This window comes from Sturnus vulgaris, chromosome 5 (genome assembly GCF_052056855.1).
Source record: "Sturnus vulgaris isolate bStuVul1 chromosome 5, bStuVul1.hap1, whole genome shotgun sequence".
Lineage (NCBI taxonomy): Eukaryota > Metazoa > Chordata > Aves > Passeriformes > Sturnidae > Sturnus > Sturnus vulgaris.
The window spans coordinates 15344852-15372258 of record NC_142247.1 but is presented as its reverse complement, the minus strand read 5'-3'; the positions used below and the strand labels follow the sequence as shown (position 1 = coordinate 15372258).

The 27407-nt window shown below is 37.2% G+C and overlaps 1 protein-coding gene across 1 annotated transcript in view; it reads right to left on the bottom strand.

Annotated features, from left to right (window-relative positions):
- CNOT2 (CCR4-NOT transcription complex subunit 2) overlaps positions 1-27407 on the bottom strand; it is an 81329-nt gene that overhangs the window by 27761 nt on the left and 26161 nt on the right. Inside the window, exon 2 of the mRNA XM_014879627.2 lies at positions 3265-3387. Within this exon, the coding sequence (XP_014735113.1) occupies positions 3265-3375 (111 nt within the window). The 5' untranslated portion in view covers positions 3376-3387. The remainder of the gene's footprint in view (positions 1-3264; positions 3388-27407) is intronic.

The window sequence follows — 27407 nt, the reverse complement described above, 5'->3', positions numbered from 1 at the left end:
ATGGAATTAATCTAGTTAAAGGCACCACTTCAAAAGCTAGAGCTGACATGTAAAAATTATTATATGTTGTGAAGTGGAGATGCAGTAAAATAAAGCTTCTAGATGAAGTGAAGATGAAGCACAGAAAAGTATGGAACACCTACCATAGTCATTCAATTATTCCATAAAAATCCTAAATACAAACATAATCATAATGAAAATTATACTACAGTCATCAACAGTAGAATTAATTTCCTTGTGACATAAATTTCAAATTGTAAAGAGATGTGAACTATCTTATATTCAGATATATATTTTTCAGATACATACTTGCATACTGTGTGAAATAGTATAAAAACACACTTTTGTCTCTAAGCAAAATTAGGTTATGATGTATTGTTTTATTTGATAAATCCACTCAGGTGCAAACTTATAGGCAACACAGTAAAGGGCGCATTTTGTATTTGAAACTTTTTATTCTTTCAGCATACTGTGTAACTTTCTTATGAAAATGCACACTATAGGCAGATGATGATAAGCTCTGAAAGTGAACTGCATTAAAACACGGAGCTCCTTCAATTGTTACTCATCTCATTCTCTGCAATTCCTTCCAACTATTTTTTACCACTTTTGCCACTATCAAGGGCATTGCAAATTTCACACATTTAAAGTTTGTTTGTTTCCATTAGGGGTATGGGTTTCAGTTTTTTTACTTTTTCTTTTCTTTTGTTGGTTGTGTTTTTTTAAAAAATACCCTTATTGCGTACTCAGTAATACATGCAAGGAATGTTTAATCACTCTTTTGGAAGGTGGAAAGTAACTCTGTTGCTTTGTAACTCACACTTCAAAGAGCAAAGCCTAAGCCACGTGTTTCACAAAGCAAGTAGAACAAACCAACTCACTATTCAATCAAATCTACAAGAACGTTTACACGCAAAGTAATGCATGTGAAAATATTTGTTTGCCATTTATAATTAAGACATTAATCTATTTATTTCTCAAAATAAAACTTTAGGGTTTTTTCTCACTCCACAAATGGATCAAAACTATTCAGACAATTAGAAGTTAGTTTAATGTACACTATCTCTATTCGGCCAACCAGCATTAGTGTGAACTGCTCCTGACACAAGGGGGTTTCATGGGAATTCTTAAATACATACAACTCTATATGAAGCATCTGAAGTAAAATTATGACTAAGGCAAGAAAGATACCTTAGGAAAGAAGACACCATAGATTTCCTCAGAATCCTGAAATAATAGCATTAAAAAGTCAGCAATTCATCTGGATCAATAAGATTCAGCAGCCTTAAAGACAAAGCTGTCTCCAAAAAACTGACTAAACTCTTGCACATTTCCTTTCCAAAACTTAGCAAGATTCTGGATCTCAACCACAAAGGCAAGCTAAACGTTCAGGGTTTTCTCTCTTGTGAAAGTACCATCTCCTTATAAGGCCAAGTACTTCAAAACCCAGTAAAAGTAAAGGTTTTATAAATCCCTTTAATAGAATCACAGTAAAAGCCCTTTGACCTCCCTTTGTTGTATCAGCACCACCGAGATCTGCCTTTGTGCAACTGTCTCATGACAGAGGAACCTCTGAATTTCATCCATCATAGACATGACTTCAGCTCAGGATGGAAGAAACCTCTGGAAAGCAGGCTCCCAGAAGCAACAACCCATTTTCCTGTACTCAATATGCAAATCTGAGGACTTCCTGGTGCTAGGGAGCTAGATAAACAATTACAATGAGACAAATCCAATCTTCAAGCAAGATCTCACCTGCCACAATTAAAATTACAAATTAGAAGTATTAATACTAACTTACTGCAAGCATTCTACTATCTGTTGAGTGACTGGAAAAGAAAATGAACAGCAAAGGACTGGGCCAAGATTTGAAAGAAATGTTAATTGAAAAAAATCTCCTTTTCTGATTGGGTAGACCTTCATTAAAATGCATGTGTGCCTACTATGAGATTTATGACTACAGTTCAGAGCCAACAGAAGATGCCCTGATCTTACATGCTCATGTACACATTTTTCAGTGGATTGGGCTAGACTGGTCAAACCCTGTGGAGCCCTTCTTACATTCTCATTCATGAGAAATCAAAGAAGTTCAGACTGCATCAGTCCAATCTTTTCTCATCTGCATTTTTGTTTTGTTCATTTAACAACTGTAGTTTCAAAAGTATGACGGCCTTGAGTTACCAATTTCTACCACTGTCACTCCATCCAAATAAAAATACATGTATCCATGTCCTGAAAATCATTTTGCTGAGTGCATAGACAGCTCAATCAGGTTGGTGAAATTAGTCACAAGTAAGCTCTGCAATCGTTTTGTGGGCACCCAGTGCATCATCTTGCCAATTTATATTACGAGGATACCATTTGTTACCAGGGAAAAGTTAAACTATTTTCTTAATCTGTTCTGTGTTTTGAAAGTACTGTAAAACACCTAATTTCTTTGCAAAGGATTATTCACCTGGTTATAATGCACTGACCAAATGCAGAAAAATCTACAGAGCACTCATGCATATATACTCTCTTCCTCTTCTCTATTTAGCTCAGCAAGCATGCAATGATTCAAGTCAAAGCCACTTATTTAGTAAAAAAGAAGCATAAAATGGCATAAGCAAGATATAATCTCATCTAAGCCATCAAAATTGGGGGCCTAAAATAACCTATCCAGTCAGTATCCGTATGACCTTGGAAGAACTTGTGCATGTGAGTAACATGCAACTTTTCAATTTCAATTACCATATTAGTCCTGTTTATCTACAACTGTTTTCTCTAGTAAAAAACAGGTAGCTCTTAGCTACACTGAGGCTGAAATAAAAGTAGTATGTCCAAAATTATTTACTGCTAGTTCTTTACCCATATCAAAAGTCCTCGAAATTTAAGGCAGGATTGCCTAACTTAGCTTAAATACCTAACTTAGAATACTTTGGCAAATAAATTGCACGAAGCATTTTCAGAAACTGAAAACGGCTGAAGACGTAAAATGCAAAACCACAACAAAAATCCTGTAGACACTGCATGGAAGCATAAGATATAATCAATAACTCAATTTAAATTACAAATACAATGCTTCAAGATGAAAAAAAGAAACAAACAACACTGGCAAGCATATGGGTGAAGTTTACATGAATAAATTTACTGAAATTGAAGCACTTGCCACTGGAAAGAGCCACATACAGCTTGAAGTTAAATGAAGCCCTTCCTCACATACATTTCACATACTTGAAACCACCTCAGTACTAAAAGGAGAAAAAATAAGTTTATTCAACTTACATCTTTTTCTGACCGATGTGGGAACATCGATGATTGGCTGTAGTACATGTTCTCATCATGGTAGTCACCATCAACCCCCTCTACAAACTTCTTCCTTGAAGCACCAAACATGCTGTTTGTCACCTAAATGAGAAGAAAACTTATTATATACCATATATGATTTGATTTGCTACATAGTTGGTATATATTTTAAATATATATATATATATATATATGGAAGGATTGTTAAAAATCTATTATTAAGTATCTGAAAATTCCTCTTAAAGTTACTTTCCATATATTGCCAGTGTAATGGTTCTTTCAAGAAAGATCTTCATATGACACACTTATATTCCAGAAACAACTGGGGTAGGGAAAGGGGACATGGTTTCATTTTTTGGAAGGGTATTGTTATGTTTATTTTTTGAGTTCCACAATCTTACACACAAGCTTACTTAAAACTACAACATGCCAGAATATAAGAGCAAACTTCCCTAGTTTTCCTCTCCTCGGGTAAACATTTTCAGCCTAAAAGGAAATAATTAAGAATATTCATTAGAGCTCAGTCACCTTAAAAGAAACAACAAAAATAAAAGAGAGAAGAAGAAAAAAAAAAAATCTGTGATATCTTCCATGTCTCATCACGAGAACTTGGAAAACCAGCTTTCTACTTGACCCCGCTCAGCTCCATGATTCAGTAAGAGAAGGTTGAGCTTAACCACACTCAACAACCTCATCACAGACTGGCAAGGTTACTGCAGACAGCCCATAAAAACCCACTAGATTTTATTTTACCCTTACTCCCAAAAGGGCACATAGACACAGTTTCTAATTCAGAAAATGGAAACCAGAGAAACAGCAGCCACACAGCTGGTCACAGAATCTTAATTCATTAGAAAATTTAATCCAGCAGCAAGGTCATACAATATCACTAAAGCATCTACTGCACACCGTGTGTACTTCTATACCTGACTCTCATGGAATCATCTGACGCTGAAGCCATATCCCAGCACAGCGTGCGCCAACCAAGCCCCGCTTTAACCAAGCAGGTTAATGTTCAAACCAGCAAAGCGGCACACGCAGGTCAGCACACAGCAACTCACCCAGCGCCTTGTACCGTACGGGGAGACCGGAGAGAGTGCAATCAACGGGGTGATAATCAACCTTGAGCTACTGCCCTACATAAAACTTATCTTCACAAGGATCTTTATCATCTTGAAAGGTAAGGAAGCTAAGGTACAGTTAGCTTATTAAATACTCTGAACCTTAAGATTTACTAACTTAAAAAACATAGAATTTTAAACTTTTTTTTTTCAATAGTCAGTTTGCACTACCTTAGGCTCTTGCTTGAAATTGAAATTTCAAAATACTTATTTTGGCTGGCTGCAAGAAGAGTTACTTTCAGCCAGAAATCCTCTTGACAGAAATCCCCGCTGACACAAAATTACTGTGATATTCCTCACAGTGTGGCTTATTCAAACTTCACCTTTACTAATGAATATTTCCAGGCAGTATTTAAAATACATGACTGTTCTTAGACTGGTAACAATTAAGCCCTGAGATTTAAAAGTCATAGTACTTTTGATTAACACTAGTCAACACCTGGGATGCATTTAATATAGCTATACTCCACGGAATGATCTCAAAACATTTGGCTAAACAAAAGTCTACTGCACTACTCCCACAACAGGATTTCAGATATTCAGACTACTGATATTCCAGAAGAAACATAAAATCTGTTACAAATATGTGAAGGATGGCATGTAAATTTACTGCATACCTTCCCCAGATGAAATTTCTTTTATGTTTTTTACAAAATATGTGCAAATATAAGGTCCCCAAGTGATAGAATGCAATCAGCTGACTTTCACACTTATAGTGAAGCTTTCATTACACTGTAAGCATATCCCACTGTGTTAATCCCCTTACAATGCAATTATCACCTACCAGATGGGATGGAGCATTTAACAGGCTAAGGGGATTATCTTGTCCTTTGCTCTGCCTGAGTAAAGTGCAGAGAGACCAGCAGTTATCTTTAACTGCAGTAAAAAGGATAGCGAAATGCTTTGGCAAAGCTATCTTCAGCAACGAAGAGAAGCTGGACTCACACTCAACTACTGCTCTTGAGAAGCAGAAAAGCAGCTTCTCAAGTCCCAAAGAATTCTTTGGTGCTCCTTTAACAATACCTGGGATAAGAAAATGATTATTTTTTTGCCACATAACCTTCTCTTGTGACACATCATCAGAATAACAACTCAATTGTGATAGAAAGCAAGTCACTGATGCATACGTGGTATTGAACTAATGTAATACACAACCCTGAGCTACAATACAAGAGCTATATAAGCTATATAAGGAGCTATAAACTATTCTGTCTTCGACCCTGCAGATTTTGATCTTCTTTCTGCAAAGGTTTACATAAGGCTGGCTACATATGCACCATAAAGACTTCAGTTGGTCAGAGCTCTCAAAATATACGTCTATAGCTGCTGCAAGAAAGTTAGTATGTCCAAATATAGTCTTTTTACTAAGTTGAAAGATATTTCAAATTCTCCACTAAATTCAATCTTTCTAAAAGATTATTTTCTATACTGATAATCATATACGACAGTGGCCCACAAAACGAATCAAGACTATTCCCTGAAGACTGATGAAGTACAATGATATTAAATATGGAGTCTGTCAAGAGCATGGTTATAAAGAAAGAAATTAAGAAAACTTTCAATAATTAGATAACTATTGATACTTTTATTGGAAATCCGTATTTCTACATGACACCTAACAGAACTGTGCTGATGAACTCCAGAGAACAGAGCAGGCTGCAGCTGTAGGGGAAGGTTAAGGAGCCTGCAGTGCTCCTATCTGCTACTCAGCTGCATCACTGCACCCAACTTTTTGCAGGCCGACACATCCTCACAGCAGCATTTTTGTACTTGATTTTGTGTTGTTCAACACTGTCAAGTGAAGCGGTCACATGCAGTCTTCAAGCTGTCCAAACTGCCAGTGAGAGAAGTGGTACAGGCACTGGAGGGCATTCTGGCAACTGCCTGCATCCCTAACAGGATTCCACTCCACCAGAAAGAGCTGTCACCTGTTCTTAGGGTGAACCACAGCAAAGATCACAACAGAGAAATGCGGTAGTACAATTCACACCGCTATCCAGCCCTGTCACAAAACTAACAGCACAATAACATGAGGCAAGCTGCTAAAAACCAGTAACAGAACAAGAAGGAACTGGGATTAGAGATGTAAGCTGCAGCTGCTGTAGCCAGGTTGCTTACTTAGTGCTCACTCTGAAGCTAAAACCAGCAGCCAATTTATCTACTTCCTGATAGTCACTGGTGACAATAAACGGCTGGCAGAATTCTGAATCAGAGCACTTATCCCCATGCAGACTTTCATATTACAGCAGGTTTATGCAGTGACAGTGTCATACTGTTGCCAGGTTAGCAGCAGGCACCTTCTGATCCATGTAAACTTATTCCAGTATTCACTAACATACTCATTAGTCACTCATGCTATAAGCATATGCACAGATATTGGAAAAACACTTTTGTGGTACTCTTTGTAAGAAGGTGTGAGAATAACTGGGTCTGCGCCAAATGCAGGCAGATCTGCAGACGGAACTTAGTTGCTTATGTCCTAGGACAAGAAGCAACTGTGAAACATCATACACACACTGCAGCTCCTTTTTCACAGACTGACAGAACACTGCCCAATCAGCTATGAAAGTAAACACAGCAAAGTTCATGAAGCCCTTACAAATAGATTTTAAAACCTTTGGAACATAACAAGAACTTGAGGTTTTGGACCTTCATGTACAGAGTCTGGACTGGTAGAGTGAAGAAAGGTAGAAATCAGCTCTTATATTTAAGTTCCTCTTTCATATATATTACATACACACACATATGCCAACACAATCTCACAGAAGTAGTATGTCAATTGCATGGAAATTTTATTATGCAAAGAATTCTTGTCTCTGAGACTAATGTCATGCAGATCCCTCTCCTAATCCTCTAATTACTCTTCCTGTTCTGCTGTGGGAACTCAGTTCTCTGTTGCACAAGACATATTGGCAGTGTAACCATTCATTAAAAATACAGAAACAGTGCACTTAGGTCAATTCATTCTTTAGTGCAATGTTGCAAAAGTACTTCAAACTCCCACTGGTAGTCCCATGCAAAATATTATTAGAAAATATTCATGGTGACAGAGGAAAGAAAGGGGAGGAACTATATGTTAGGATGGAGTTAAGAGAACTAACCAGACACGTGGCCACAAACCACATCCACTTCTGACCAAGTGAACACACGTGCTTCTTCAAAGCACGAGCTGCACCTGGGTCAGGGCAACCCCTGGTACCAACACGGGCTGGGGGATGAATAGACTGCCAAGGACTTGGGGTGTTGATGAGTGACAGGCTGGACATGTGCCAGCAGTGTGTACTCAGACCAGAACACCAACTGGATCTTGGCTATCCAAAGCAGGGCCAGGGAGAGGATTCTGCCCCTCTGTTTTGGCGAGACCCCTCCTGGAGTGCTGCATCCAGCTCCGGGATTCCCAGCCAGGGAAGGACATTGCCCTAATAGAATTAATCCACAGAAGGGCCACCAGGATGATTACAGGGATGGAGCACCTCGCCTATGAGGAAAGGCTGAGAGAAATTACATTATTCAGCCTGGAAAAGGGAAGGTTTGGGGATATTTTACTTGTGGCTTACCAGTACCTGACAAAACAAGAGGGAATGGCTTTAAACTGGCAGCGAGTAGATTTAGATTAATGTTAGGAAGAAATTCCTTACTGTTAGGATGATGAGGCACTGGCATAGACTGCCCCGAGAAGTTGCAGATGCCCTATTCCCAGAGTTTTCAGTTTGAAAGGGGCCATGAGCAACCTGGTCTAGTGGAAAGTATCTCTGCCATGGCAAGGGGCTGGAAATAGATAATCTTTAAGGCCCCTTCCAATCTAGGCCATTCCATGATTCTGTGTTTAAAACTCACAACTTCAAGCTTATGGTCATCAAGCAAAATGCAGTCAGAAACCTGGTAAGACCTTTAAATTTTTCTGTGGAACATTTCCTAACAACCACTACAGGAGAACTAGAAGCACTGTACAAATGTTAGGAACTTGAAGGATCTAATATCCAGTTGGCTGTGGTCATTGACCTTCATCCTTCAGCTGAGAAAACAACAATCAATACTTATTTAAAAGAATATTTAAACAGAAATATTTTTAATTGCGAAGAACACTGCAGTATAGCATAATTCAGCACATAAAAATGTCTCACCAATAACTGAAAACATCTTGCTGAACTGAATTTGTATGGAAAAACTATTAAAAATTTTGTCTTTAACTGCAAGAAAAACTTCTTCAAAATTTACTTATAAAGAGGTTCTATGATTGTATAGCAATCTTAGTTTAACAGCCTGAAGCAAATTATACTATTTAAAAAATGAAAACTATCTACATTTTTTGTTTTGCCATGTTACTATAGGCAGTGCCCAAGGAAAGCTTGCTCACACCATTAACACAGCCAAACCTAAACTAAGATGATACTATACAATCTCACAGGAGAGTGAATACCTGTAATTTTCTATAGAGTAGAAAAACCAACATTGAACTACAACTGATTAAACTCATCATCTTCATGAGAGACTGAAACTATATACAGTAATACAAGTTAAAAAAAAAAAAGAAACCATTTTAGGAATTCTAGCAATATCTTCCCTTTCCTGCCTCTCCAGAGACTACACTGTTTGTCAACAGGCAGGCTACCATTACATGGAAGCAATTCTAAGTTGTAATCTCGGTTTGATGTTACAGAGCTTCTACCCATTTATACACTATTGCTTCTGATGTTCCTGCCTAGGTCTTAATAAGCAAAGGCAATAATTTATTCTGTTTCTTTTCTGTCACAAATCACTGTTTTCACAGAAGATAAAACACTTGCACATTGGAAGTATCAGCAAAAGGGACCCTTAATGAGCCTTTCAGTGAGAAATAAGTGTCTCTCAAAATGCCTACCAAAAATCACATGAACCACCAAATGAGCCTGCAATTTAAGTCAAAATACAGAATTTGGAATTCCATCAGTTGGTTTGCTAGCATAAATTCAATCTGTAGTAAAAAAATACTATTGTTTATGGTCTTGTTTCTCAGTGTCAAAGGTAATTCCTATTTAACCTTAAATGGAAATGATATACAGTAGAATATATATTACCAAGTTCCTAAATGCAAAAAAATCTTTCAAATCCCAAACTGTAGAGATAAGTTAAAGCTATTAAAAAAAAAAGTACACTGCTACAAATAGATTTCATTTTCTACATGAAAGACAAAGCAAAACTACAAGTTGAGATGCTTTGTTCTCTCATTTCATAATCACAGTCTGTCTACTTCTTCAAGGTGAATGATAACCTCTACCAACACACTCTATGATTTTGCCACAATAGTCTCTCAAACAGCAGCTTTGTAGTATCAAAAGAACATCATCATGGCAAACAGAATATTTCACTATATATTTCTCTTTTTGTTAAAAGGTTTGGGTTTTTTTCCTTGATTAGCTTAATACTGGCACAGTTTTGTACCCATTGTAAGCATACAATAGTGTAATAGGTATTTTGTTCATGTTTAGTTTCTGTGTGACCTGCTCTGGGTGACCCTGCCTTGGCAGGGGTTAGATTAGATGATTTTCAGAAGTCCCTTCCAACCCTAATGATTCTGTTATCTTTACCAACTGGCTTCATATTCTTTTAAGTTATGTAAGTCTTTAAGTTTCAGTCTCAGAAATATGGAAGACTAAAACACCACCACAACATGAGAGATAAATCTGTCAAAAAACTCTTTAAGTTGAACAGTCTTTACAATAAATTCCAGGTACTTGAGTCATATGATAAATCAATTATTTTCCAAATTCACACAGCATTGTAGTAAATAACAGCAATTACAGACTTACACAGGTCAAGTCTCCCAGTAGCTGAAGATGTAACTAATCTCCTTAAAACACTGCATAGTCTGTCCTTTCAAAAAGTAACTATGACAAACAAGATACACAGCAACCTACATGCAGGAACTCCACACAAAAATTTTGAGCATCCAAGAAATAAAGGACATATACAGTTATAATTTTAGACTACCCTCCACTCATTTTCTGAAGAACAATCATCTACAGGATGAAGTTTTACAAGTATTCCATGAAGTATAACAATGCATTCAAAAGCTACACTGTGTATCTATGCTGCATGAAAACTCTACCCAAGAAATGCAGTCCCTAACATTAAACAAGCCACAGAAAATCTGAACAAGATCAACGCTCTTGTTTTTAACCATATTTAACTTCTATGAAATAAACATCTTAAAACACTCCTGAAATAGAACAGCACAGGAGGAGTAGGAAAAACTATCCTATATTAAAATAAGAATAAACCTACATTGAAATTACTAAAGATGAACTTGAAAATTGTGATTACAAGAAACTCCATCTGGTCTTGTAACATGGCTGACACCATGCCATCCTGGGATGAAGTCCTGCAGGTTCTCCTCCTGCTACAGACACAACTCTTGGAATATATTAGAAACCAAAAGTAGTTGGGGATATGACTTTTCATTAAGCTGGATGCCTTTTATGGGTCTGATCAATGAGTTATACTCGTACGGAAAAAATCTTCTGACAAGACCATTCAACGAAATCCATACAAAAAAGACTTCTCAAATACAAGAAAGGCAGCAATAGATTTGCAGTAGTGACGAGGGCAAACAAACAAACACTCTGTCAAGAGCAGCTTGGGGAGGAATCAAGATGATGCCACATGCATTCCACTTTAGTCAGTAATATGACCTGAGAAGGAGCCCTGTGTCTCCTTTGTACACATGGCAATGAAATCACAAGTCCTGACTACTGCACATATCTGCACACCGACATACATACTGTAAAGCACACACCTGTATTTTCTGTCAAGGACATGGTTTAGGAATTTTGTCCATTGGGAACAATGACTACTTGCCTGATATTATTATAAAAATAAACTTTTCCTATAAAAACTGGTACTTGGTTAATGTAGGAATGGGTCAATCTTAGGAGAAATTCAGCTGTAAAGTTTGGATATAAAGAAGCAAAAAACCCTCAAAATTCCATTCCAGAAAGACAATGAAATGTCCTCAGATACCCTCATAATAGACTTAATACTACAGTGGCACTTTTCCTGGCTCCTCAAAAATTTATTTTGTGAGTTTCTCTCAGTGTCAGCAGTAATAAAATACTACCATTGGAAGGTATCAGAACGGCACCTTCCTACCTTCTTTTGCTTGATAACCTTTGACTCATCCCATTATGTAATTCAGAAACATACTGCTTGAAAACTACTTGCAGTTGAAACTAAAAATTGATTTTGCAATTGAAAAACATTAGTTTGCCACATGAGCTGCCTTAGTGCTTTTGACTATTTCACTGTTGACACAAATTTTGCCATTTTTTTCAGAAATTACCCTTTTATAACAAATTAGAATAAGATAATTGTCTTATTCAGCAAGTTCATCTATTTGAATTTTATTTCCAGTTTCATACTTGGGATTGTCTTTTTTGTTGCTTTGTGGCATATACTTTTAAAAAACAAAAGACCCTTTACCCAATTAGTAATTCTAGATCTACTCAGATACCCTCTGGAGACTTCCTTAATAGAGCGTATATAATTGTAAAGCCCTGCTTTCAAAGATCAGAAAATCTCTACTACACTAAGTTCTTCAGATACAACAGAATCCTACCATTCCCTCCAAGCCCCAGAGAAAGAAGCTGGAATGGGGCATTTTCTTAAACACTGCAATTCTCAGAGCAAATTGACAAAAATGCAGCTTCTGTGTTCAGCAAAATTCTGCTGCAGCGAACTGTGTGTATATGGCCAAACTCACATGATGCAAGTGCAGTCTGAAGCTGAAAGGATCAGGTAACTGGAGAAATAAACCCATAAAGTAAAATCACACTAAGCACATGCACATTGCTCTGAATTCCTTAGAAATGTGACATTCTATAAATTTCTCATGGAAGCAAAAAAAGAAATTGTGACCAAAGCCAACAATTCAAAGTTTGCACTTGCTACTCTAAAAATTCATTTCTGTATGAAATAAGTCATGTAACTGGTTATAAGTAACTTCAGCTGAAAACTCAAAGAGGGAGGCCAAGCCAAGGCAAAGCAGATATAGGGAACAGGAAGCTTGAGTCTGAAAAAATTTGCTGTAGCTTGTATTGGCAACAGAAAACGGGATTATAACAGGGACATACCATTCTCACCTCAGTACTGGTCTTTCTTCAGCTAGTACTCCTCCTTTGCTAGAATGCACTCAAACAGGGCAGTTGTTTAATACATGTTTCGTGACACGTGTGTGGGCATGTAGCAGAGAAAAGATTCTTAAGGGACATAAATGCACTCCTATGAAGGCAGCTAAGCAGGTTAAGTGATAATCAGACAGGCCATAAGCCAGGTTTGGAATTCTAGCATCTTAACTCACTGAATCCCCACACAGGTCAAAGATGTTAAAAAATACAAAGAAATACAGCATGACTTGGATAAAAAGCTTAGAACAGTTCTGGGAGAAAAACACTTAAGACTTTTCATTCATCCCTGGTATTCAATAGTCGTGACATACTCAAAAAAGACATTTTAAATAGCAATTGTAACAGAAGTCAACTAAGTAAGATTAAGTGGTTTGGATTCCAGCTTCACAATTAAGAGAGCTGCAGTGCTAAGTATTTTTTCTCTAGTAAGTGTTACAGCTTTGATATCAGCATGACATACTCTGCCACCTCTGATGTTTGGTATCACTCACAGCTGTTCAACAGTATTTTCCACAAACAACAATCAACTCAGAAAATGCACAACACAGCTTAAACTGAGAAACAAACCAGGCCCTTGTCTACTCCAAGCCAGCACTACAGTCTGACTTCTGAAGCAGAGATAACTGCTCCCAGTATGAAAGAAATGATACAAAAGTTTAATTATACGGAGCATCTCAAAAACCTTTTATGCTCATGAATCCTCTAAGAAGCTATCAAAAAAAAAGAAAACCCCTAGTGGAGTAACATGCAAACATTTACACTGAAATCAGAATCTGCCAAATCTGAAATTTTGACAAGGAAAGTTAGTGGTGAGGAAAGAGGAAACAACACTCCGGGATTTTAGGGAGGCTGATCCCTCCAGGGGGTCAAAAGTGAAAATGACCTGCATCAAGGACACTGTCAGGGCAGGAGGTGGTAGCACCGGGATGGGAGTGGATGAGTTGGAAACATGAAGGTCAGCTGGGCCTCACAGGCAAGGGAAGATGGTTGCAAGGACAATGTTGATATGCTTGTCAGTGAGCAAGTACCATGATCACGTGTGTGCTCTATTGCTGGGAGAATGATTTTTTTCCCATTTCTCTTAATCTTATTGTGGTCCCTTACATCACACCTAAGCCAAACTAACAGAGTTTCATCTGCTAAGTGCCTCCAGCAATCTCTATAGTCATTACCATACATACCGTTCAAGCAATATTTAACTGATAAGCTTTCTAGATCTGTATTCCTACAAAATATTAAACATTATTAGATGATGTATGTCAAAATATCTATTAGGTATTTTGCATCTATTCACTGGACACTGTTTTTTGTTGGTTCATTTCCTGTTTAAAAACTTTTGCCCTATATATCAGACATGGAGATAAAAGCTTATAAACCAAATGGGAAAAACAAACTTTGAAGTGTTAATGCAATTTTGGTTCATAATCATATTATTTAGGTGTTTTCCTCATGTCAAATCTCATTTATTGCAATGATAAGAATAAAAGATTAAAAATTAAAGAACAGGCTTCCTTTGACTTTTTATTTGCTTCCAGCTGATACTCTCAGCCAGGAGGCTAGATTTCTGCATCTGTGCTTCAGCTAAAAGGGCAACCATTGCTCCAGCTGGGACATTCCACAATGATTTTGAACAGGCTCCTCTTTCCAGGAATACTGCAGCTTTCTTATTTTTTTTTCTTTAAAGTACAGCACCAATTCCACTAACTTTTTAAGACAGCTGCACTGTCTTCCTAGTTCCTCCTGGATAGAGTCAAAATTTTCATGTTTGGTTAATCTAAAATACTGTATTTTAAATAAGCCCTGGTTTCCTGAGCATTTCCTGCAGTTAAGCACTGTACAGTGAGATACAACAGAATATTTTTTTCTTTCATTACTCTGATGGAGTTTATTGACATTAAATAAATCAGTACTAGACCCATTTCTCTACTCCAGCTTCTGCCAGGGTAGGGGAAGTTGTGCTTGTTGGTGTTTTGGGGGGGCTGCTTTTTGTACAGGGAGCACAAGGTAGATAAATCTTTTAACTGAGTAAGAGAGCAGCTACTATTTATCTTCTATCAGTACATTCACACATACAGTATTTAATGTAAGCTTTTGTAAACCATTTGTTTGAAGCACCTCAAGAAAGCCGTAATAACAGTATTTTTAATTTAAGCTGAATTTTAAGAAACACAGGTTTCCCTTTGGTTTGGGCTTTTTTTTTTCCTCCCCGAGGTATTCTAAAAATAGAAATAGCTGAGAGTACTCTGGCCAAAAAAATTATTCTGCACACACAGCACATCAAACATCTTGTCTTACCTTAAAATACAACTGGAAACATCAAGTATGCTTAATATATAGAATCCTTGAAGGAAAAGAAATATTTACGAGCTGCCACAACCTCCTGGCAGCATACTTACCTCTCAGTGACTCTCCTTCTCCAGACTAATGTTACAGTCTGCAAAAGCAGAAACATTTCCCAAGAGCACAGACAGGTTAAAGTTAAATTCACTTATGTGTTTTTGGAGTGTCCTTCTGTAACATACATATGAGTCTGTGACTCTTCAGGGCAAATAAAAAAATCCAAGTCCAAATTACAGACTTTTACCTTTTAGTTATTTTTTTACCGTGGTTTTTATTAAATGAAACTCTTCAGATGCTTCCTAAGTATTCCAGGGCCTGTTTGCTGTAACCTTCTGATAACACAGCCAGGCTATGTTGTGACTACAGCTGTACCAGGTTCAGACATAAACTAAAGTATGACAAAACAACTTTGAATGTTTTTACATCCTATCTGAAGTACAAGGCCAAACCAGTCTCAAAAAATTTTTGCTGGTCTTTTTAAAAAGATAATAGAAAAGTACTGGAATTATTTAAGACTTTAAATTTCTGAACAGCAATTCCTCATTATTTTTCATCACGTAAGTGATACTACTCCACACTGGAAAAGATAAATTATAGACTGAGCTTCCCACCATGCTATCACAAATGCAATCAACAAGTAAAATTAAGGAAATGGTAAATGTAGCTATTGTGCCTTTCCACTGTACAAATCTTCCACATGTTTAATTTAAACCTCTCTAATCACTCTGCTGTCCATTAAAGCTGTCAAAAATTGAATGAGACCAGCTACGCATCCTCTCATTTACGCACATGGACTTAGTCAGATTCTCATATTGTAACAAACTGGCTTTATGCAGTAAACTTTGTTCATATATCAGAAACTGAAATAACATACCACTTTTAAATTAAAAGCAACTCTTCTTGGAATGGACAGACTTTAGGCCACAACATTTTAAAAGAGAGCTACCTCAAATTGGTAGTTTAAGCTCAGACTGCAAATGCTGCTGAAACCTGGCCCAAGCCCCAGACATGGGATGGTTCCCTCCATCTCATACCTTCCTCACAGTTTCTCAGAAAACAGTTGCATACACTGTTCCAAAACAGCACAGCAACGTTTAGTGCCTCAACAGGCTGGTAAACAAGCAACAGGGCATTGCTTCCTGTTATTCTGGTCTCATTTTAAAAAAATGTATTTTTACTGATATTGGGACTACTCAATCTTCAGCTAACATATACACTTTGTTCACTGTTCCTATATCTGATTTCACAAGATTCTGAAGTTATCCTGACCAGCAGCATTACTTCACTTTCATCCAAACTTGCAATAGAAAAACCACTCAAATTAATTTAGTCTCAACATATTTTACCAGTATTGCAGATGGGGAAAGCAGAAGATTTAAATCACTACACCACAATCTGATGCCAAATTCTTTGAAGTATTCTCAGGGTCAGCCAAGTCCTGAAAGAAGTTCTTGCTTCCTGAGCAATACAATCCTGTTTCTGCCCTCCCCCAGCCTGCATAATTTTGAAGCAGAATCTTAAAAGTTTTGTTTTAAAAAAAAATTGTTGCAGAATTATATCTTGTTCAGAAAAGATAAAAACTAAGTTCTTTACCATATTTTCAAAATCTAAATGAATACAGTAAAGTAATTAATATGTCTTTCTCTTTAGCATCAGGCTGGCAAGAATATGGAGAGTGATACATTTCATCATGGACCTATATACCAGATAACCGGAGGCAGCTACACGTTGCATAACTTCAAGTTATTCTTAATTTAAACAAAATACCACCAAGATACTGCAGCTCTCTTTAAGCGACTGAAGTGTACCGTAACTAGCTCTCGAAATCTGCAAATGTCAAAAGCATTTACACATACTGGAGCATTCTTTGTGTTTGATCTTTTCAACAATGTCATTTCTTAAAAAATTGCTTATGTATCTCTGTGCTGCCATATTTTTCTGTTAAATATATTCCTTGCAGTTTTGTTAATCTTTCCCCTCTTTTTAAAAGGGACGTACCCAAATGCTTATTGCTATGAAGAATAATGTTCCTGGAGGCAGCATAAATGAACAGCCTATAGAGCAAGCATCGTGCACAATTTGTAACTCCCAAAACCTAGCCACGCACAAAAAAGTAGGTTTTCCTAGCTCTGACCAGCATTTATCTTCAAACTAGTTCAGAAACTGTGACATTATTAATGTATACAGATAAGTATAAAAGAGCCAAAAATATGTATTTCATATAGTGACTGGATATATTTCATACATCAAAAGCTTTTTGCTTATTAACGTAAAAAAACCTTGACAAGGCTAGCTATATCACCCACATCTAAGTGAAATGCAGAAGAAGAATCAGACACAAACACATGATTTTTCTTAAAAGAATCTAAACTTAAAACACCTATCAAACCAATTCCAATGCACACAAACCATTTGCCTCCAATACTGGAGATCCCTGGAAAGGAGGATCTACTACTTCTTAAGTACTGACATGAATTTTTTTAAGCTACTGCAACGAAAAGTCTAAATGATTCGATAAATTAAACACCTAACAAAAGCTTTGAAAGCAGAACAAAGAAAACCAGATATACTATAGATAGCTGGTAAAATGCCGTTTACTTAAGTCTCAAAGCATTCTTTGGAGATAAGATTGTTTAGGATACTTTAAAATTAGTTTAAAAGTGACAGTAAATCAGTTACAGGGAAGGTGGAATACAAACACAACCACAATATACTACAGGCTGCAACAACAAAATTTTAATGATAAGCAAGTTTTTGGATTTTGAAGTGACAGAGAGAAACTTTCTACACATTCAGTGGATAATTCTTACATAAAAAAATCTAAGTTTTATACTAAGGCATTGAATAGGACGATTTTGACTTGTGTTTTATAATGAAAGATTCACTACAGTGTGACTCATCACGGAGCAGAATTTTCACAAGTATTTCTCATCGTGTTTTACAGCAGTGAAGTCTACTGTCCCAGTCCTGCTCCTGGCTGGCTCCTTACATTTTTAGCCAGCCAGGTTCTTGGTCCAGCTGTGCTGTGTGGCTACAGCCATGGTTACACTATGCCATAGCAGGTGGGACAATGTAATAGCCACAGCCCAAATTTACAGTATCTTAATAGCCAAGAAACTGTATCTGAAGATCAAGGCAAGTACCCTGTTGTCCACATTCACTTTATCAAAAGGATGAATTCTTGTATGATGGAAAACACTATTAAGCAAGTATAACAAGTAACTGATCATCTGCGACAGTAAAATTGAACTAGGGTGGCCAATGAATTTGCCATCCTAAATTTTTCCATCATGCCTGTTCCACGGGGACTGCTGGCAAGCTGCAAACACAAGTAGCAACTGAGGTACCACCAATTTACTTCTAGTAGGTTATACTGAAGTTCACACAGGATTTGCTACAATACCTTGTCCAACCATTCCTACAGCAAGTAGACACCTCTTGGACAGGAGCAAGAGCACAGCTGAGGGCAGTAACCACATGCACCATCCCACTTCCCCTGCACAGGACGCCAGTCAGCACCCAGCATCTGTGCATGGTTTTCTTTACTTGCTCAACTGTCTTTTCACTGGGAAAAAATGACAACAAAACCCTAATAAACCCACAGGTACTAAAAGATCTTAACAAAATATTGACCAACGCCTGTTAAGCAATGATTCAAAAACACTAAAGGAAAAGAATCTGTCAGCAATCCATGAAGAGCATACAGAGAAAAGATGCATTATCTGAAGCGCCTTTTTTTGTTAATAAAGATAAATTTGCTAAACTTTAGGTTAAATGCTTAGATACCTAGTTTGGGCATACATAGCCCTAGTGAAGCAGATAAAATTAAGGAGCTGTAAATTTTCTTTTGAAAAGGACTTATAAGTTTCTATACTTCAAGTTATTTAGGAAGAATTAATTCTACTAAGACTTTCACTGTACCATGGCTTTGTGCACTTTGAAAGTATTCTCTGAATTCTCTGTGTATTCATTTCTATGGGCTTCCTGTGAAGTCTATAGTCAGATTAACTGACAACAGATTGAAATGCAAACCTTTAGGTTTTCTACTTTCTGTGTAGAAAGTGCATCCTTGGTTAGTTCTATTTTTCTGCTTTTGTTATTGTTTTCCACTTTAACAGCCTTCTTTTTAAAAATGTTACTAAATTTCTGAGGAAAAATTATTTCAAATATCAATTATTTATAGTGATCCAACAAACAAGGAAGAAAAGCTGTGACTTAGACTAGATAGGAGAAAGACAGGAGCCCTCTGGGAACTTTGTGACTTCCAATACTTATCTGATCTTCTGCTTTATATTGATGTTTCTGAATTTCTTCTCATCAAGAGCAAAGTATGCATGCAGCTCTCTACAGCAATTTTCCAGTCCCCTTCTGTAAAGATTACTACATTTTATAACTGGCCTTGCACTTTAACATAAAGTAGAACTTTACAATTTGCTCCCTCTTCCTATATATGCTCATAGGGACAAACATATCTTCTGAATCAGGGGCTCTGAAATACAACTTTCTCATTCTTGTTCAAATCAACAAAGGATTTAATACAGACAAAAATCTACATCTGATAATATTCTTACAAAAGCATCCCTCAGTTCTAAGTCCTGTTCTAAAGTACCTACTTTTAAAGGAACCAAAACATACAGTCTGGGATGAGAGGCTTCTGTAAAATTCCTTGGTACAAAAAGTGCTAGACTGGAAATGAGAGACAACATGGATATAGAAGTGCTCAACCAAAGAAGGTTTCTTTTACAAGGCCAACTCATTTTAATGCTTCAGAAAGAACAAAGCCGAAGATTGCTCTCAATAAATGAATGACTTTTCATCTGTGGATCCAGTTTTTCAAAACAGGTCTGTCTGGTACTGCTACATGAAGTATCAGATCTAGTCCAAATTTAAATAAGCTGAATCACATCCCATGGGGTTCTCAGACTCTACTAGTCCTTATTCCTCCTACCCTAGCACCTACATGTGTCTCAAGCACTACTGACTTTAAGAAGGGATCCTACTGTCTGGTTCAGAATATATAAATTTATGAACAAGAATGCTCATCTGCCTTCCTTATCACAGCAATTAAGTCAGGACAACTTTTGTCGTCCTGATACCAAGGATATCCAGAACTACAACTTTCCAAACTCCTTAATTACCAGTCTACACATACCATTGCTGCACTTTAAACACTGGCTCTCACCTGCACAGGGAACTGCAATTCCACACCACAGGCTTCTCTGGTCTTACCTTTTAAGCACTACATGAGAGACTGAGGAGAAACACACAGCCAGAAAAATAATTTTTAGAAACTACTGGTGAAAGCCACAGTCCCTAACATTAAGCCACAGTCCCTAACAGCAAACTACCTACCCAGCCTTGCTCTAGGAAAGCCAAAACAATCTGGAGACTGTCTTGGACACAAAAGAAGCACACTGATAAATTACCCTGAAGAACAAGAAACCAACCCATGCCAAGCATAACTTTTTCCCAACAATTTGGGATTCTGGGACAAGAGCTAGGAGCCCAGAGGAAAAAGCTCACATTCACATTTAAATCCTCAAACTGAATTCTAACTGAGCATAACAAACAATACATCACAACAGAAAGCAAAAATTCTTCAAAATCACTTCTGGGACTTTCCACAGTGTATCATTAAATTCAAACACATATTGCCAAATTGTAAAACAGAGTAATATCTAAAGCAAGCTATTCTTGAGGTTTACCGACTCTGCTGCTCATCTTAGCTTAATGAATCCTAAGCATGTCATGACATGTTCCTGGGAACGTGACCATGCTGCTTTCAAATGCAATTTGGCAAAACCCCAAAGCTAACTCATCTGTTTTGAACTTCATGCTTTATCATATTAAAAGCTGATAAATTATTGGGGAAAAAAGTGAATAATTCACAGAGTCAGTCCACCCAAATTCCTCCCTTCTTCACAAGAACGTAACAAATTTTACATTTAAAATGGCGTAATACCCAATTTAGAAACGTCACCTCCTTCCTACTCTATGTTTAGGCCATAAATATAAAACCTGGCTGCACTGCATAGCACCACAGTTTGAGACTTGCAATAAAAAAAAACCCACTGAAATTCCACTTACTGATGTTAAAATAAAAAACAAAACAGTCCTGATACTGAACCTTTCGTCTTCAAAGATGATTTTATGGAATTAAATGCAATGCTATCCCAAAGTACTTCATATTATTATTAACATATATTTCTCTATGAGCAAAACCAAGGGGGCTTTTCGTGGATCTTTTTAGCCATTGCCACTTCAGCTGAAGCAACACCAGGGATTCCAAAGAATGTTTATGTGTAAAGGAGACTGTTAATATGAAGGACTTTTTTTTTCAAAGGGATGATAAAACATGTTTCTTATTTATATTCCAAAATGCAGAACTCAACCACTGACTGTGTGGCAGAGCTGCTGCAAATTTACAATCACAGAATCTCGGCTAACTTTTGTTATAATTACAGACTGCAGTAAATGATACTGAAGTATAACAGCTATTGCACTATGTTTCAATGCACTGAATGTAGTAAAACAACCCATCAAAAACTGAAGATGTCAAACCACTTTATAAATTCGTAAGGTTCAAATTTGGGAAGACTATCACTTTTGGGAACATCGTGTTTACAAATCTTAAAGAAAAGTGTTTGCAAAAATTTTTAAATTTAAAAAAAAATTCTCTTGGCCACTCAAATACACATCACTTTTTAATAAAAACTCAAAAAGGTAGGGAGCACATCAACATACTTCAAAGCCAGTTGCTTCAACACCTCGTTGTTGAATGTACTACCTAAATATTTTAAAAATCAAGAATCTTACATTTTGAGAGCTAATCCCACTCCCTTAGAATAAGGCTCTCCTCAAAGAACCTTAAGCACACCGAAAAATGCAACCTACCTACACACTGCACTTTTGCCCATGAATTTTTTGTGCCTGCTCAGGTAAGCAAATTTTGACCAATGACCGTTTCCTGTAAATGAAGTAGATTGATAAAATATTACCAGCAAAATATATTATCTTCCAACCTTCTTACAATTCCTACTGTTCCATAAACAGGAAAAAAATCCATTTGAAAACATTTTATACACTGAAAATAAAAATGGGAATAAACTAAAAAGGTCCTGAGTAGTTTTAATGCAAAACCTAAATGCCATCAAAAAAACTCAATAATCACTCTCAAACTAAAGCAGGAGTCGTTTTCTATAGGAATTTCATTTTAGAAACAAAATTATTACTCACTTGAAGATTTAGGAAAAAGACGGATCAGCAGTAAGTGCTGGATTCTTTTTTCCCAGAAAAAAAAAATTAAAGCCTGCACAGATCTAGATCTACAGTATCTAGAGACCCTTTCTCCAGACAGAAAGCCATAGATGTCTTGATCCTGTACAGACAAGTTATTCTAGTAATACAGATCTGCCTCATAAGTAAACCACATAAGAAATCACAAATGCCCCTGAAGTTATTTTTAACTGTGTATAATTTATTCTCTGCTAACCCCAACAGAACTTGAATACTGACAATTCTTTCTATTACCCATCTTACAGGGAATTTTTCCTCCTTACAAAAAGACAGAAATGCTTCCAAACTCAATGCTCGGGACAGCAAAAGAACAAGTTCAAATTCATGAACCAACAGATTTTCAGAGATACTGGAAAGACAAAACCAGAAGTTGAAAGCACAGAATCCCTATTTCCAAATACAAAGGAGAAGAACGAAAAGAAAAACCACACCTAACAAAACTTAGTTTCTTGAGAAACTAATGGAAAGAAAAAATAAAAAATAATTAAAAACAAACATAAAAGATCACCAAAAAGTAACTGGGAAAGCGGATGGTGACCTCTGAGGGTCTAGAGAAGGAACCTGCTGTTGCACACAATCACAAAGCTGTTATTTTTTTTCCCCAGAAAGCCAAAGAGCACATCCACACTGTAAGAGTGATGCCCAGAAGAGGCATAACACAACCAGGTGTGGGTCCTGCAGCTGCATGGTAGAACTCCACCCAGCATTTTGCATCATCCCTTCTCACATTACTTTCCTACAGTTCTTTACCTCAGAAAAGTGGCAACATTTCAAAGTACATTTGCTAACTAATTTGGACATACTTATTCTGCAAAATTTTTTAAGCCATTTAACCAAAACACTTTAGTGAAATTATTCCTGAAGCACTGACACCTAGGGGACCTATTCAAGGAGGCTACCACCAAACACAGCCTAGAAAAAAGAAACCAAGCTGCCCAGGTCCACAGCAGTCAGCCCTATGGACTCCCTGAGCAACTCAAGTGCAGCCCCAGGTCCAGTGCACCATGCAACACAACCCAGTTTGGCAATGGTGGGGCAATGGGAGGAAGAGAAGCAGGACAGGCTGCTGTCTCCAATGTTGCTACACCCCTGTACAGCACACTCAGCCCCGTCACATCCGGCAAAGAAACAGCAGGACAGCAGGCAAATTGCCGTCTTCCTCATTCCACTTACAAAGGTTGCAAAGCCAACATGCACCACTAAAAAGCCAGCAGAAAGTTTCAGACGCCCCTGGGTGTGCAAAAGGAACCTGGCCTCCCAAGTTATATAACCAGATAATCCAGAGACACTCTCCCTTCACCAGCACTAGCCAGCAAAGAGCAGTACTGCTGCCCAAAGCAAGCAGGACTTGGCACTGCTGGATACAAGTGTACCAGCAGTGGCATGTGTCTGACAGCTGGCTCTTCGTCTGACAAAATGGAGGTAGTATCAAATACAGTGGAAAACCATAGGTGAGGAAGAGATTTCTGTAACAACTTTGCTGGCTATAAAAAAGCACAAATTAGACCACCTAAGTTTACAGGAACAATCCTTCTGCTTCAAGACGTAGGTCATCAAACTTCACAGCTTCCCCAACTCCCTTCTGTACAGATTCTAAATTCACCTCACATTCCCCAATGCTGCTTCCTTTACTTGCCTTAAAATGTTACAATTTCAATTCTAGCATCTCTATACTTAACAATATTAAGTATTCCTTCTAACGCTGTAGTCATTAAGACTGTACTAGATTTATTTTATTAAATCAGACTTGCTATACATGGAATGGCGCCTGTCAACGAGTCTTATAAACCTACTGATGGAAGCATGCACCACAGCTGGCATGCAAATAATAATGAAGTCGTAAGAAAAATTAGAGAGAAAGGATTATATTCTTTTCCTGAACAGATCTGTCAACTTAATCACCGCATCAGCAATTGGTATCAGGGTATAATCCCTAAAGTGTCATAATTTCTACACAAAACTAGATTGCTCATTTGCCTTGCAGAAAGGGAAAGGGCTTGAGTTGCAAAGCCTCTCTAGGCAGTGCTGGGTTTCACTCAGCTCCTTCTCCTCTCTTTACAGCATCAAGCAACTACACCAAAGCAGCCTTTTGTTCAGTTCCAACAGAAGAAAGGCATCTCACACCATTACAATGTGAACTTTACCAGACCAAGAGAAACAGTACTGCTGAAATTCCACAACACTCCAGCCTCATCATTCCTAGGACAGGGATTGATAAAGCATGAGTGGAACCCTACTCAAATATCAAAACAGACAAGACTTGAGAGCACTGTAGCCAAAGCAAATCGGAAATAATTACATTTTGAATGAGAGAATGCCAGTCTTCATTATTTTATTACATATGTAAATAATGTTATATTAAGAAGACAACATGCTTATCCAAATATTAGTCTGTTTCACATACAAAAAACCCTATTCTCATTAAAATCACCCTAATTTCACCTAATTTTCCATGTTTTATAGGAAATGAGAATTCTTCAGCCCAAAGGCTGTGCATCAAACTGTACTCTTCCAAATTAGATGTTAACTCAATTAAACATTTTGCAGGAAACATGAGCTTCTCCCTAGCAAAGAGATACCTCATAGTCAAGAGGAGCAGTTGCTGCCATATGGTAGTTTCTGGCTGATCTTTCAGTTCTCCAGAAGGTAGGAGCCAGTATCTACTGGGTAACACCATTAAATGGCTCTCAAACCCATGAGAGCCCTTATACAATGTTCCTCAGGAACCTATCCCCAGCATCTGACCACACCTATCCAAATTCTCTCCAGCTTCCTAATATTCAAAGCATTATAACAACCTTGTCCATTTCATTTTCCTCTGACTTTCCTTTTGAACAGCTTCCATTCTTCCTCTCTGCATTTCTGGTCCAAATTGCTAGAACGATTCTTTTTTAGTCCTTGGAACAGTTAATATACTTCTTTAAGTACAGTGTTCCATGTGAGGTCCTAACGTAGTTGAACACAGCCACTGTATTTCACTAGTGTTTGAACACAGGCAGTCCCACGAATACAAGCCAGAACAGTGTCAGTTTCCCTTTTTCACTCAACAACATACTGCAGGTTTGAATGTCTCACTACCTCCTCTCCTGCTAACTGAGCAGTACTCCTTATCATGTATTTGTACTGCTTGGCATTTCTGTATTTGCCTTTTTATTCAAGGTGCATACCTTTACTTCTATTCTATCAGCCATTAAGTCAGGAAAAGTATTGACAAGTACTAGGCCCAAAAACCACATATGAAACGTGAAATTTCCCTACAATTTCACAGTGAAATATTCATACTACAAACAACTTATAGAAGCTGCAGTCTATGACTCATCTCCTTAACTAAGTTATGTAGACCACGTATATATATTTTAGTGTGTGCCAAAAGCTCTTGTTGAAATATACAGGATCGACTGCTTCTCTACTCAAATATTCTGCTCCACCACTGGAGAACACCATTGTTTCAGCACAGTTTGGTTTTGTACAAAACCTTTCAAAATAAGCTTCAAGAGTAACACCCAATCAGACTCCATCTGCAACCTAAGTTTAGGCTTTAGCTTTACAAACCCTAATAAAGTGACTCACCCTTCCATTTTAACAAACTGAGAAAAAACATTGCTAGGTGTTTAAAAATCTTAAAAATAACATTATTTAAAAAAACAAAGAAACAAACAAAAACCCAACCCCCCAAAAGAACTAAGAACTATCTTATTTTAGAACAAAGTAAGACAGAGTAGAGGTGACAGAAAAAAAATTAAAATCTATGAAAAAATAAAAAGAAAAAATGGCCATTAATATTAGACTTGATGGAACAAAAAATTAAACCATTTTCTCGAAGAACAGCTTCTCTTCCTTCCTCCTCTGTTTGATTTCAGAAAAACTATGCAGTATTCATACTGACAGTCCCACCTTGAATCTCAGATCATACAGTTTGGACAACTGTCTCAATATAAAGAAATCTCAGTTTAAAAAAAAAACCCCAAAAACAAAGCACACATGATCAGGGACAGAAAAACTGAAAAGTATTTCTTCTAGCATTCCAAACTTTAATACAGATTAATGCAAAGCTAAAACAAAGGTGCTTTCGACATTAAAACCTTAGGTCACATAGAGCAAAACCAACAGGAAGTATTTCACTACTGGGAAGATTTCATTATTTAATTTTCAAATTCCAGTAAAAATTCCAGTCAAAACAGTGTTTATACTGAAGCATATTAAAATATGCATGTAATTTTGCAAAATTTCCTCTACACTAAACTCAGATATAGCTTTTTATAGTCTACTTCCATTTGAGATACATTAATACTTGCATTTTGAATACTGCCTGCACTTTTTTCCCTGCAGAAGAATTACTTTGAAAGATGTTCTCTCTGTAACCTCAGAGTCAATAGTCTTGACTATTGATGGACAATTCATAATTTTTAATTTTGATTTGCATTTGCCATAGTTGAATATTAATTTTATTCAGCATCGTTCTTTAAATTCAAATATTCTTATACAGCTTTGACTTTACACACCTGAAAAACCTTCATCTGATCAGTGCTCCTAATCTCATTCACTTCAGGTCATTTTCAGGAACAAACTGTCCACTAATGCATAAATAATTTTAAAAAAAGGTTTTTCTAGGTAATAAGGCCCTTTTGTATGCTCCACCAAACCAACCAAGACTGCAGTACAGGTTCTTTGCCAGTAATTGCAGAACTCAGAAACAGCTGCATTAAGAATCCTGCTTTCAAAAGCAACGCCTAAGTTGGCCTTACCAACAGGAAGAGAAGTACCAGGGAAGGAATCGCTCTGGGAGTGATCTCAGGCCACTGCCTACAAAAGGTGTCTGAGAGGCAGGTGAATCAGATTTCAAACTTGTAAGTAGTAGTTAAATGTAAGTCAGGCAGACCTAGGCTCTGCATCTAATGGAGCATACTTCACATTTCCTCTGATCTTACTGACTGGAACAAAGCCAATAATGCTAAATTTGTCACACTAGAATTCTAATGGCTCATGCTAAAAAGAATAAGATCATTTTATTTGTCACACAGATATGCAACCAGCATCTGAAATGAATAACTGAACAACCACACACAAACTAAAATGAAGTTTGCTACTTACTGTATTTATCTGCAGGTAACTTACTCTTTCTCTCCCATATTCTATTTCAACAGCATCTTACACTCACCTAAGGCAGCTCTACATTGACATTAGCATCTCAGGACACAGCACT